The 15,072-nt window shown below is 35.4% G+C and overlaps 1 protein-coding gene and 1 non-coding gene across 2 annotated transcripts in view; both read right to left on the minus strand.

Moving 5' to 3' along the window:
* The window catches only part of LOC123812723 (RAB3A interacting protein), a 51,007-nt gene that overhangs the window by 15,711 nt on the left and 20,224 nt on the right, over positions 1 to 15,072 (minus strand). Inside the window, exon 5 of the mRNA XM_045829555.1 lies at positions 5,248 to 5,343. Coding sequence (XP_045685511.1) covers positions 5,248 to 5,343 — 96 coding nt within the window. The remainder of the gene's footprint in view (positions 1 to 5,247; positions 5,344 to 15,072) is intronic.
* LOC123813192 lies at positions 6,542 to 6,648 on the minus strand. The gene has a single exon (XR_006784685.1). It is a non-coding gene; the product is annotated as a U6 spliceosomal RNA (small nuclear RNA).

A 15,072-nucleotide genomic window follows, 5' to 3' on the forward strand; every position in this document is an offset into this window, starting at 1 on the left:
TGTTAGATTGTATTGTGAGAGCTGTCACATCAGTGTGCATGCATTTAAAAAAAAAAAAAAATTGAGCAACCATTTTAATACTGAAGATGGAAGACAATAACACAACATTTTTGGCGTATTACGCCTCGTTATTTCACCAAAGATAAAACTGCAATTGAAATGCAAAAAAAGATTTGTGCAGTGTATGGAGATGGTACTGTGGCTGATCAAACATATCATAAGTGATTTGTGAAGTTTCTTGGTACTATTAACATTTTGGCTGAATAATTCTTTGCTGTGGGGTTGTCTTATGCACTGGAAGATGTTTAGCAGCACCTCTGGCCTCTACCCACTGGAAGTCAATAAATTGCAGGAGAGAGCTGACACACTCGAAAGATCCAAATCAATAAAGTTGCTGGTAAAAATGAAAATTGTGTTTCTTATTTTATGGAAAAAGGGTAATGGACATTTTGGCCAACTCAGTATGTGCCCATGAATGTGAATGTACAGATTATGTTAGTTTAAATAAAAGAAGCTTTACTAGCAGTGGTTTATGATGAGAGGAGATGCACTGTGAAAATCTTCCATGAACAATTATGCTGGTTATTTTGTACCAAAGCCCATAGGACTATCAAATTTAATAATGAAGTAAGAGTTTTTCCTGTGAAAATAACAAATGTTTCAGATTTGTTGAATTTTTCTAAAATAATAAATAGCTGTTGATAGAACTATTTGGCAGATATTTTCAAAATAATAAACATATCTAATCTGACTCTTCGAGATAAGTGACATTTTAACTATAAGTGCACAGTAATTCAAGCTATGGAGAGAATAATTGTTTAAATGTTTAGAAATAGACTCTGCTTTCATTAATAGTGAACTATGCAACTTGGACCAAACCTCTCATGGGGAACAATGAAAAGAGCTGGACAATTTTTTTTAAATGTTTGAGGGCATTAGAGAGCAAATGAAATAGTGAAGGACTGGGGAACCACATCCAACAGAAGATGTAAACTCAGAAGAGTGAGCTGGGATTTGGGGAGATTTCTCCCTTTGAAGGACACAGTGAAAAGATACAACACACATGTGACTGGAGTCCCGGAAGGAAAGAAAAGAGAGCTAGAAGGAGGGAAAAGCAGTCTCTAAATAGAGTACAGGATTTTACACAATGACAAAACACATCAAAAGTAGGTACAAAAAACTAAAATTTTTCTATCAATCTATCATTCTAAAATGGGAAATGACAAAAGAATCATTCATATCAGGAGTCAGCAAACTTTTCCTCTAAGAGCCAGATAGTAAGTAGTTTTGCTTGGGAGCCATCCTCTGTTGCCGCTACTCAACTGCGCTGCTGCAGTGTGAAAGCAGACAATAATAAACGAATGAGTGTGGCCATTTCCATACAAATGTATGGGCACTAAAATCTGAATTTCATATAGTTTTCATATGTCACAAAATATTCTTCCAATTCCCCCCAATTATTTTAAAATGTAGAAACCAATCAGCTCAAGGCTGTACAAAAGTAGGTACAGACTAGCTTTACCCTGAAGGAAGTAGTCACACGTTTATACTGACAAACTCTGAAAACAGAATTTTAACCTAATTCTGCCAAAAGCACGAGTTATTCCTAATCTTCTGATTAATTTGCACAATTTCTTGGTATTACAGAAGACAGAAATTCAATACAAAATTTTCTGAAAAAAACCTTCACATAACTGACAACACAGCTGAAAATTTAATATAATGGTTTAAAACAAGGGAAGACACACTTCTCCTATCTGGATCCATATACTTGTGAGGTATCAGCAGCATTAAATCTAACCGAGAAAAACAACACTTAGACCAGACCTTCATCAAGATAAATTGTTAAAACAAGATTTTCAAAAACAAGGTAACATAGTCAATCAAACTCTTCTCATTGAATATAGGGGGGTGCAAAAGTAAGTTTACGTTGTATGCAAAACTGAGTTGATTCTTGTATTATTATTTATGATTGTGTTACTTTCCACACGAACAACTGTAAACCCACTTTGCCCACCCCTATAAGTTAATGTGCACACACACAACATGTTTTAGTGAGAAAATATTGTATACAAGTAAATTTTAATTATTTTTATTATTCTCATTCTTTATAAAATTATTGCTTTACAATTTAAGTAACATTGTTATGAATGTTAGCATATGCGTATAATTTATAAGTAAGTATATAAGCTCTTAGAACAGTGCCTAGCCCATAAGGAATCCTCAATAAATATAAGGTACCTTCATCATAACTAAGGTACACGCTCAAATTCTTCTTTTACTGATCAGGTACATGAACAAAATGTTTGGCATATACTGATCTAGGTAAGAAATGATGGTGGCGTGAAAGATGGTGTTAGCAACATCAAAATGGAAAGGTGGATGGATTGCTTTACGTGCTTGAGGTACGACCGTTCTGAGACCAAATGTGTGATGGAGAGAGGCCTCGATGACGACTCTCTTCAACGATGGCTTGAGTGGACGGAATCGCCACTTACGACTTTCACAGTACTCAAGGCAAGAGCTGAGGTCACGAATTTGCATCCCAGCAGCACTCCTTGGCCTACTATGCCTCGTTTTCTTCACACATAAAATAATAATAATTTACACTCTATGCCTCATAGCATTATGGAGAGAAAACCACACATATCATAAAAATTTACTAAAACTGGCTGACAATTTTTAAAAATCTTAGGATCACCTATCTTTTTCCCCATGTTAAATGTAGACTACTTTGTAAAGCACTCTTTCAACTGACTTAATTTTATAGTATTATCTCAAAATCTAAGATACTAGGAGAAAATATATATATATATATATAACTTTAGAGTTCTTCCATTTGACACTTTAAGAATCAACTTTGCTATATACAAAGTATAATTATATTCAAGATTATTCATCATACATAAAACTGCTAATTTAAATTTACATGTTAAATATACCAAAACTGTGCAAATTGAGTTTATTTAGAATAAGCTTTAATTCTTAAACCTACACATGTATATACATACATATAAAATACAAGCAGAAAATCTTTTCAAAAGACAATGGTAAACTGAGATCATGAAGCCACAATTAAGACCAGAGAAAAACTTTTAGCACTTTTTCTCAAAATTCATAAATAATTGGTTTGAATACAACTTTCTTCATTACTAAAATCATGTTAAATCAATGTAATTTCTTTCCCAGAAAGTCCATGTCAATTCTATCATCCATTGTTAGCTTAGGGATAGCTAAGGGACGCCAAAGCTATATTTTCTAGATATATTTTCCATAATTACAGAAACTGCATTTCTGGTACTTCACATCCCACTATAGAGAGGGAAAGGGTTCTTTCTGTTTGTTTTCCTTCAATTTCATGGAACAGAATATACATGTAAGTACAGAAGGGTGGAGTTAAGCAGGGCTAAAATTAAGGGCATGCAGGTAAGAAATCAAAAATAGCATAAGCAGTATAACAAATCTATCTACTTTCTTATCGAATACCAACACACCATTCAGAATTTTCTTCTAGCCAGACAACACTGGAAGAAAGTCTTATGTTTCTGTGTGCCCCGTGTACATATAAAAACACAACAAGACACACAGTCAGCCCTGTTCCAGACCTTTGATTTCCCCATCTCCTCCACCTTAAATTTCTCTTCCTCTCATTTCTGATGGCTAACTAAACAAAATATAAATTAGTTTTAAAATGTTCATGAAAGAAAATGACCCCCAAAAGGACAGGGAGACGGCAAGGTGTGGAGCAGAAGGTGCACAGAAAGCTCACGTCTGTAGAGTTCCATGCAATGCTACTCATAATTATAAAAACTGTAGAACATGCATTTCATAGATTATTCTATCATTACACTGACTATGCAGTAACATAGAAAGAGGTTTATTTGGAAAAAACCCATAAAATACAGTAGGATTACAACTATGTGAGCAAATATGCATACCCAACACTAAAATACATAGATGCTGCATAAATACAAAAAAAGGGTAAGGAATTTCCCCCCTAAAATCTTGCATTACATCAAAAGTGTTAAGAACAAATTTCTAAGAAAAAAAATACTGGTGAGTGATAATAACATTAGTCATTCTAGTAACACACGGATGTTTTTGATAAGGAACATTTCTGGGGGCTAACCTAAAGGAGGTACTCCGTGGCAGCAATTCTTAACAGCAAGGAAGTACTATCCTCTACCCATCCCTCATGAATATTTATAAGTTGTCAAAATGATCAGGGAGTATTTTTAGCACTGGGGGGGCGGGGCAAAGCCAAGTGTAACAGTTAATTTTGTGTCAACCTGACTGTGTCTGGATATTTGGTCAAACATTACCCTGGGTGTTTCTGGATGAGATGGACATTTACATCAGCAGGCTGAGTACTGCAGACTGCCCTCCAGGACATGAGTGGACCTCATCCAGTCAGCTGAGGGCCTGAACAGGACAAAAGGCTGACACACACAGAGTTGAGAGAATTCTTTCTACCTTCAGACTCAAACTGAAACATCAGCTCTTCCTGGCTCTTGAGCCTGTCAGCCTTAGAATTAGGATCACACCATCAGCTCCCCTAGTTCTCAAATCTCTGGACTTGGACTGGAACTATACAGTCAGTTCTTCTGGGTCTCACCCTGTAAAACTTGGGACTTACCAGTCTCTGTACTCATATAAGCCAATTCCTTATATGTCTTTTTTTGTATACATGTGTCAATGTATATACACACATCCTATTACTTCTTTTTCTTGGAGAACCCTGACTAATACACCAAGCACACGAAATATCCTACAACATCAACAGTACTCCTACTGAGGAACACTGTTTGAGTTGGGCAAAAATGTTGGCCCCAGTGGGAGGCCGCAGCTTAAAAAGGGTACCTTCCAGTAAGAAGATGTACCTTCTTAACCTCCTCACATCATCCCATACCAGATAGACACCAAGGGTTTGACATCTTTATTGTAGAAGTTGCATAAAGTTACTCTAAAGCAGTCCCTGAATACTCTGTAAAAACCAAGATTAAAATCTACCTCCTTTCTTTCCATATATGCATTTTAAATAACCTGATACCAGTTGCCCAGTCTTCTTTCCTTTTCACAACATTTTAAGTTGCAGACTCTACACTTCTTAAGGATTTTATTTTTTTCTTAGAGGACTTATAAATATGCATAAATCTAGGCATATTTTTCTCCAGGTTCCCTCAAAAAACAATTCTATCAATATATAAAAATCAAGACTTTGATTTTTTAAGATGTAAATAGACCAACCTCAAATAGACTAGCTGTGAGTTCCTCCAGTTCCTGTCCAAGTTGATCCCGCACTTTGGAAAGCCTCTCACACTCTTCATCTTTTAACTTTAGTTCCTGTAAGAAATCGATCATTTTACTCTGGGTTTCCATAGTTTGAAGTTAGATTCAGCAGAGTATATAATATTTACTAATAAAATTACAAAATATTAATACTGTTCCCTTCTACAATAGTCACAATGAAATGTTTATTTAGCACTGGCTATGTGGAAGACAATTGGGCAAAACTAAAATTACAAATAATTCTAACTCACATATTAAATTTTCATGTTTCTTTCATAAAACATCCAAAGATTAAGCATGATTATATATTACAAGTAAAAATAAACAATTAAATAATTTCATTATTTTCTGCCTTAACTGAGGATATTTATTTCCATCAAGCAAGCAATTTCTTCAATTATGTTTATTCGTTACAATTCATATTCAGTTCAACAGGTTGTTTCCCATGTTTACTTACAAATTTTTTTACTTATAGATAATTTTATGTACCATATCTCAATTAGTTTAAAATTCCCATTAGGCTGCATCATTTTAACACCACAACCAGAGGCAAATGGTGCATATTTAAAACCTAGAAGAATGTTAACAAAAATCACATCTTACATTTATACATGACTCCCAACAGAACACAAAAAGATGTTTAAAAAAACTCCTATATTAAGATGTTATAGTGTCAGATGAGTAGGAGATTTAGTGGGATGATTACTTAGTAAATTATGTAATGTCTAATCACTAGGGTGTACACCAAAACTAGTATTTGTATTTCAACTCTAATTGAAAAATAAAAAATGATTTAAATTAAATTTTTTTACTTTTTTTATTGTTCAATTACAGTTGATCACATTTTTTCCCCATTGCTCTCCCTTGCCCTCCCTCCTCACACTCAATCCTCCCCGGCTCCCCACCCCCATTGTCTTTGTCCATGGGTCCTTTATACATGTTCCCTGACTTGACCCTTCCCCTTCTATCCCGTTATCTCCCTGCCACCTCTCCTCTGGTCACTATCTGCTCTTTATTTCCATGTCTCTGGTTCTATTTTGCTCACTTGTTTTGTTGATTAGGTTCCACTTACAGGTGAGATCATATGGTATTTGTCTTTCACTGCCTGGCTCATTTCACTTAGCATAGTGCTCTCCAGTTCTACCCACGCTGCCACAAAGAGTAGGAGTTCCTTCTTTCTTTCTGCTGCGGTACAGTATCCCACTGTATAAATGTACCACTTTTTTGATCCACTCATTTACTGGTGGACACTAAAAATATGGACCACTTCACAAATTTGTGTGTCACCCTTGCACAAGGGCCACACTCATCTTCTCTATATCATTCCAATTTTAGTAAATGTGCTGCTGAAGTGAGCACTAAATTTAAAATTTTTAAAAAAGATGTTACAAATGCAATTGTATATGTCACTCTAAATTAATCTTTCAAACTTAAAGATGAAGAAGTTCAAGCTCCTGATATATTGGTCATAATTACACTAATAATGGGTTAGTTGCTTTATAACTGGGGGCAGCATAGTTTTTTAATCTACCAAGGACAGCTCCTGAAAGCTAAATATACCAACTGTGGTATCAGAAGAACCCAATGACTACTACGTCTTCAATAAAAACAGGTACAAGAGAATCCCCTCAAATCTTAGACCATGAGAGAATGTGGCTCCACTACCAACACCACACAATCAGCAGGTGTGTGGAAGGGAAGCAACAGAAGTAATGGGACCACAGAAGTACCCTGCAAAATCTCACAACCCAAATAATCATTATAAATAACTCAAAAGAAGAGGATTCTACCATTGGTGGAAACCGCAAAAACAAAACTGAAAACAAATGAAAAAAGGGAAAGGTTTTCCTAGGCTCCACGTTGTAGGTTAAGTGGAAAAATCTGTCCCAAGGTGGTAAACAGTACCATAAAGCTCGAACCTTTCAGAAGGTTCTCAAAGCAAAGACACCCTTTCAGCACACAGCTCCATGCTAAGGAAAAAACTCTTATAATCTGAAACTATACTGAAGAACAGGATCAAGGGAGATAGAAGTTTCAGGTATTAAAGAAAAAAGGTGAGGGCAAAGTTCCTAAGGAAACAGATTACAGAAAATACTATAAAAAATAAGTAGCTTATGATGTAATGTCACAGAGCTCACAGAGACACTGGGCTAGAAGAGGAGAAAACCTTCTCGAATAAGGCTTAACTCTAAGAGACAGAAGCAGCTAAGCAGATACATTCACAACAATAGAAGAGAAAGCCGGTGAATATAAAACTAAGAAAGCTATCTTGGTTTACCTACTCCTCCACAAGACCCTCCTCCTAAGGAGGGAAATCCAATTTCACTGAAACATGGAAATCCAATTCACTGAAACATGGAAAACAAACAAAAATGTGTGAAGTTATCATAATAAAAAACTTAAACACAAAGCCAATCCACCCATAAGTGAAAGAAAATCAGACTGGTATTTTAACATCAACAGCAGTTAATGCTAGAAAACAATGCAGTAATGTTTTTAAGATACTCAAAGGAAAATAAAAGTGAGATGAGGATTTTAAATCCAGCCAAAGTGTCCTCCAAGTGTAAGGTCAGAGGCAAAGAGTTAGAAACCTATAAAACTTCAGAGAATCTCTTTCCCAGAGCATGCCTGAGTGATCGAGTAGAGAATGAGTTTCAGACAATCAAGAAAATACTGAAGAAGATTTAACATTAAAGACTGGGGATGAGAAATAAATGTATTTAATTACAGAACAACAGCTAAAAGATTCGGATATCAAGAGAATGAAAACACAAGCCACAGACTGGGAGGAAATACCTGCAAAAAAAATGCCTGATAAGGATGGTTATCCAAAAACATACAAAGAAGTCTTAAAACTCAAGAGTAAGAAAATGAACAATCTGATTGCAAAATGGGCACAAGACCTGAAGAGAGACCTTACCAAAAAAGATACACAGAGGGGAAATAAGCATATGAAGAGAGATGCCTCATGTCATCTGAAACCAGGGAAATGCAAATTGAAACAAGTACCACCATGTAATGGCCAAAAAACAGAACACAGACAACCCTAAATGTTGCCAAGGATGTGGAGCAATAGGGACTCCCATCAATTGCCGGCGGGAATGCAAAATGGTACAGCCACTTTGGAAGACAGTGCAGTTTTTTACAAAATTAAATGTATTCTTTATTTTTACTATATATTAAGACTATTTATTGCCACAGTGCTTAATATAGAAAAGGTTAGAATTAACCTAAATATCCATTAACAAGGGACTGGTTTAGTAAATTACCGTAACTCCATACAATGAAAAGGGCTCGATTTCAGGACTGGGGTTACGGTTCACGTGAATGCTGAGAGAGTAGTCAAGAAAGCTTAAGTAAAAAATTCAAGATGTGAATAGCACTTACGTATCTTTACATATTTTAATAGGTAATAATTAGTTTCATGCATACAGAAAGCCTTTATGGGCATACAAAAGAAACTCCCAACCATGGTTGTCTCTGGAAGGCAACTGGCTGGCTGACAGGCTGAAAGCAGTCCAACAAAAACTAAACATCTGTATTCTTGCCATACGATCCAGCTTCGCACTCCTTGATACCAAACCAAAGGAGCTGAAACTTATGTCTACAAAAAAATCTGCACCTGAATGTTTATATATTCATAATTGGCAAAACTGGGAAGCAAACAAAATGTAGATGAATGGCTAAAACATTCAGTAGGTGAATGAACGAACTGTGGTACATCCAGATAAAGGAATATTGCTCAGCACTAAAAGGAAATGAGCTAGCAAGCCATGAAAAAGCATGGGAAAAAATAAATCATAGGCCTATATAAAAAATCCAATCTGAAAATGTTACGTACTGGATGGTGCCTACTAATATGACAAACTGGAAAAGGTAAAACAATGGTTGACAGGGTTTAGAGGCTAGAGAGAATAAATAATTAGAGCACAGAGCATTTTTAGGGCAGTGAAACTATTCTGGATGATACTATAATGGTACGTACATGTCATCATACACTGGCTAAAACTCAGAGATATACATGCGACCCCAAGGGTGAACCCCAATGTAAACTCAGGGCTTTGGGGGATGATGACTGTGTGGATGCAGGTTCATCAACTGTAAACAAACATGCCACTGTGGTGCGGAGTGTCGACCGTGGAGGAGGCGGTGCATGTGTTGAGACAGGGCTTTTCTGGGGACTGTGTACTTCTCCCTCAATTTGTCTGAGAACCTAAAATGGCTCTAAAAAATAAATTTTATTTTTTTAAGTGAGGATAAAGATGACAGAATAGTTATATAAAATGTTACAGGCTTAGAGAATGTAAAAGTAACACACACAAAAATAGGAGAAAGATGAAACTAAATTCACGAATATCTTAAATAATAACTGTAAGTAAAGGGAAGCAAATCACTTTGAGGCTCACAAATCAATTAGTACAAACCTAAACATATTCAACACCATAGGGATTAACATTAAGATATTTAAACTACAATCTGATTATACAAGAAAAAGAAAAAAACTGTAACTAGGTAATTTTAGCATTGCTCATTGTAGGGAACAAAGACAGTAGCTAAAGAAGGGCTAAGAGATGCTTCTATCTTCAACTAAAGGTAACAGAATGGAAATTAAACCTTCCAAAATACCAAAAAGGAAAGGAGGAGGTCACAAAAAAACAGAGCACATGGTGAAAAGACAACAAGTATTTGAAAGTCATGTAACAGAAACAAGCCCAAATGTAACACATTTATCAATAAATGCAAGTGGGCATAACTCACCTATTAAAACAAAATTATTTTCAGATTGGCTAAAAAAGCGAAATCCATCTTTATGCTCTACACAAGAGACATACCTAAAACAACGTGATTCAGAAAGATTAAAAATAAAAGGAATATGCAGAAAAGTATACTAAAAATATATAGTACAAATAAAAATAAAATAGGGCTCTCTGTCAATCTTGATAGTAGGCAGACCAGGCAGAATACGGAGCATAATTATTAAAGACAAGAAAACTTCATAATGCAAAATAAAAAATTTAAGATATTCCCAAATATAAAAAACAACCTAAACAAATAGGAAGAATGATCTCTCATATTCTTGGATAGAAAGACATCATTAAAGATGCCAATTTTCCCAAATTAATTTATAAATCTATAAATGCATACATTTAATACCAGATTCTTTGGAACTCTAAAGTTTCACTAATTTGTAAATATATATGAAAACTAAGTCAATTCATTCAACATTTCCGGCTAGGCAGGCACTATGGTAATCCTTCAGGATACAAAACCAAGTAAGATACTACCCCTTGATAAGCTTCCATCTATTACATTAATACATGTCATTCATGAAGGTAAAATTCTTGAACTGCTCCCTACAGTCTACCAAAGTGGCCTAAACCTCACCCTAATACTAAAGAAGTTTTACATGTGCTAAATTTTCCTTTTCAGAGTTATTTCCTTTAATACATACAGTAAAACTAGAGTTAATTTGGTCTGATTCATTCTTGTGTCATTCCCCTAACTGATCCTAGCCAGCTGGGCTAACCCTTTTCCCATAAATGTCAGACTACCTTCTCTTTATGCTTCAAGTTCCAACTCAATGTACCTATACGAAGTCAAATTTGTAGCTCGTGGAAGTATTTTTTGGAGTTCAGTTTGTACTTTTATTATAATACAGTTTTCAAAATTCATTCCTTCAATGAACATTAATTTTGTGTTCACTGGATGTTAATTTTTCTGTTAGCATCAGGCATTTATCTAAGTGGTGGAGACTCACCAAAAAAGTGAGGCCCAGTCCATGATTCTCAGGAAGTCACAGCCGATTAAGGGTAGCAAATCTTTAAACAGATTCACAAGGCAATTTGGTAAGGACTATAGTAGTAACATGTACATACTAGGAAATGTACAGGATTGTGAAGAAAAGAATAAAACAGTATAGTTTTATAGTAGCTAAAGGTGGGGAGGAGTGGATGCCGTAAGAAGATAATGCCAGAGAGTTAGGGTTATGGCCAGCCCTGAAAAGTCATGGCTAAGAAATTGAGACTTGAAAGACAAGGAGAATTTATCTCAAAGGCAATGGGGAGTCACTAACAGATTTTAAGTAGAACAGTGACAATCAGATTTGCAATTCAAATGATAACTTGGAAGGTGTGTCTAGGTTAAAAAAGAAAAGACTGGAGACAAGGCAAACTGTTGATCAGTGAGATATTTTAGGCAAGAGATACAGCTTTAGAGTGGGAATACCAGAGGAAAGAAATTTGAGAGATATTTAAAGCACAGAGAGTCAGGACTCTTGATCAAGTGTATTTCATCAAATTTAACACATAATTTTTAAGATAAGCATTTCGTACATCAAGAAATAAAACTGTTGTCAATGAAACTATGATAAAATGCTTCTTTTTCATTTAGAATTTTCATTTTACACTTATAGGAAGACCTCTTTTAAACTGATGAAGACACAGACTTTTATCACATCATTCTTCTCTTTTGTACCTTTCTTTTCGTCATAGTAACATCATTTTGAAGACATTTAACCAAGTAATTAAGTCCAACAAATACAGCGCCCAACTCACATACCTCGACTGAATTAATCACACATGAACAGCTACAACCAAGTTCATGAGCAAGTACGCAGTGACGACTGTCATGACTGCTGCCCAGCTGAGAGCAATTTTACAACTCATACTGATTTCAGAGAACTTAAAATAGGAAAAAACGTACAACTCAGAGTCAGTGAAACATTACTACGTATACATGTCTTTTCTCTCCACCTACAGACACCTTAAGGACAGGGTCAAAAAAAATTTTATTTTTTCCCTCTCAGGGCCTCACATAGTGCCCTAAGTACTTTGGTTACTCAAGTAATATTTGTTTATAGCAAACACAGTAAATGTTTATACACATCCTTAGCCACAGTTAGTACAACTGTGCTCAAAGTGAATTTGGTACAGGTATGTGTTTTTGAGTGACTTTCTCTGGCTGCAAGCTATCCTGCTGGAGGTTATTATCCAAGTTATTTTATTCTCTTTTAGGAAAAAATAATTAAAAGATGAAAAGTAACTCTCTGTACCAGTAGGTCTCACACTTTAGGAAATACAAGAATCAACAGGAGAGTTTAGTGAAAATGCATATTCTCAAACCTCAACACAGTAATTTTGTTTCAGCAGAATTTGAGAAACTACATTTTAATAAAGATATACTAAAGGCAAACTTCTGGCTCAGAATTCCAACAAAAACTGTTCTGCAGCAATGACCTATGGAAGGCTACAGGTGAAAGACTACATCATCACCTCTGACACCCCCGTACCTGAAAGTTAATGGTCATGTGGGTGCTCCACCTGCACACAGTACGGATTTGTTGCTGGAAAGTGGCGGCCCAGCCAGGGACTTAGCCCACCACACATCTAAGTAGCAGCAAGTAACTGTTCACACCAAAGCAATGTGATTGACGGTTATGTGTATCACTTCTGAGTCAAGGCTTTTTAAAGACAGGCATGCCTTCTCCAAGTTTTCTTTTCCCTTCATTCCATTGGTTAAGTACAGATAAAAATAAAACTCTAAAAGACCGCAAAGATCCAAGACAGAAGAAACACAGACATGTAAATTATTTCATCCTCAAAGAACTCTCTATCAACCAGGAGCATCTGCTTTGGGGTGTTAAAAGAATAAAAATAAACTTCTATTAGGTTAAGTACTAAAATTTAGGTTGCTTACAAGCAGCTAGTATGTTTGTAACATATTATGCATGTGTCTATTTATACAACAATGTAACTACATATACATGTATATATTCATTTAATCAATAAAATGTATTCATTACGTAGTCAAGATATAATCATGAGCAAAAACACACGCAGTCCTTATCCTTATGAAACTCAAAATTAATGAAGGGTGTGTGTGTGTGCGTGTGTCTCTGTGCTGGGGTAGAATAAAGAAACAAACTTTCACTCCCAGTCAATACAGAAGAACAGGGATCACATTTACCACCACCCCACCTGACACAATGAAAAGCCTGGAAAAATATATGAAGCAAACATGTTTAAGGCAATGGATGTCAAGCAACAAAACAGCAATCTTCCAGATATGGCAGAAAATAAAAGGACCTCTGTGACTGGTCAAGGATTAAAATAGTTATTTAACTAAATTTCATATGTTTAAGAAGCCAGAGGGAAGACTACATGTTAAATACAGCCAAGAAGGATTAGCAGAGTAGATATTGCAAAAGAAAAACAGTGGCATAGCCATAGAAACTCTCCATAATGAAAGAAAAAAAAAATTTAAAAGAATGCATAGTTTCAGTTAGCTGTGAGACAACTTTAAGCAGTCCAATGTTCATGTAAAAGGAGTCTTGAAGGAGAGAAGTGAGAGCTTTTGAGGAAATAATAGCCAAAAGTTTCCAAATTCTATGAAAATTAACCTATGGATTCAAAAAGCCCAAGTCCCAAGCACAAGAAACCAAAGTAAATCATAATCAAATTGCTTACAGCCAGTGATAGAGAGGAATCTTACATTGCCTGCAGAGGAACAAAGGTAACAGCTGATTTTTGTGAGAAACAACGCAAGCTGGAAGATATCAGAGCAATATCTTTAAAGTACTAAAAGAAAAGACTATCGATCTAAAATTCCTTATAGAGTGAAAATACCTTTCTAAAAAGAGATGAAAAAAAGACCTATTCGGATATACAACAGCTAAATATAATTTATCACCTGCAAACACACAGAACAAAACTGTTAAAGGTTGCCCTTCAAGCAGGAACAAAATGATGTAAGATGGAAATCTAGCTCTACATGAAGGAGTGAAGAGCACTGGAAACCACAGCTACATGGGAAGACAAAAACAGGTTAGAAGTGAAAGGATGGAAAAATGGTAACTATCCAGCCTCTGGAGAATGGCTGTTGACTTAATTTTGATTCACAAATTGCCATAATTCAGGAGAGTAAGTATTAACATTGCACTACCTTGTACTCTTCATAATAAAATCTACCATTCATATGTGTTCACATGTCACTATTATTTCAATTACCTCAACAATACCCCTAAATACAGCAAATTAAAGATTTCAAAAGAAATCACCAACTTCAGGTAAGAAATTAGCAATCTGTTCCAATCAGTAAGTAACTACAATGTGTTTTCAAAGATGACTATATATGATCAACAGTCTATCTCTGTATAAACTGTGATCTCACTGGACTCCGTGTATTCAGACAGCAGAGTCTGAGCCAGACGTCAGAAGACAAATACAAGCACATCTCAGCACACCCCTTCTCTTGGGGAAAAGACATAAAAGGCTATTAATATTTCTTTCTGATAAGATACATTTAACTAAAATGTTTTAACATATCTGCATGGGTGTTTAACCATAAGCCATTCATTACAGCATTTACAAAGAAACATATTTCACTGCACCATATTATACCAGGTGCTGGGGATACAAAAATCAGTATTATGCTTTTGATAGACAAGCAGAGTAGGGATGGGGTGGAAATACATGTTTCTGAAATGTCATAATATGCTGGAAATTACACTTACAAATGTCTGTCCTACCTTCTGAAGTACTAAATGTAAATTTGTCCATTTCATCTAAGTTGTCAAATTCACACAGAATTGTTCTTATTTTTCCTGTACTGCATTTTTGACATGTGCAGGGTCTATACTGATATTCCATTTTATTCCTGCTATTGAATATAATCTTATGTCTTCTGTCACTTTTTGGACAATCTTGCTAGAGGTTTGTCAATTTCACTGATCTTTTTAAAAAACAAGCATTTTGTTTCATTCATTTTGTCTAGTTTTTTTATTGT

The sequence above is a fragment of the Phyllostomus hastatus genome, unplaced genomic scaffold (genome assembly GCF_019186645.2).
Source record: "Phyllostomus hastatus isolate PE091 unplaced genomic scaffold, TTU_PhHast_1.1 phas_scaffold_93, whole genome shotgun sequence".
NCBI classification, from domain to species: Eukaryota; Metazoa; Chordata; class Mammalia; order Chiroptera; family Phyllostomidae; genus Phyllostomus; species Phyllostomus hastatus.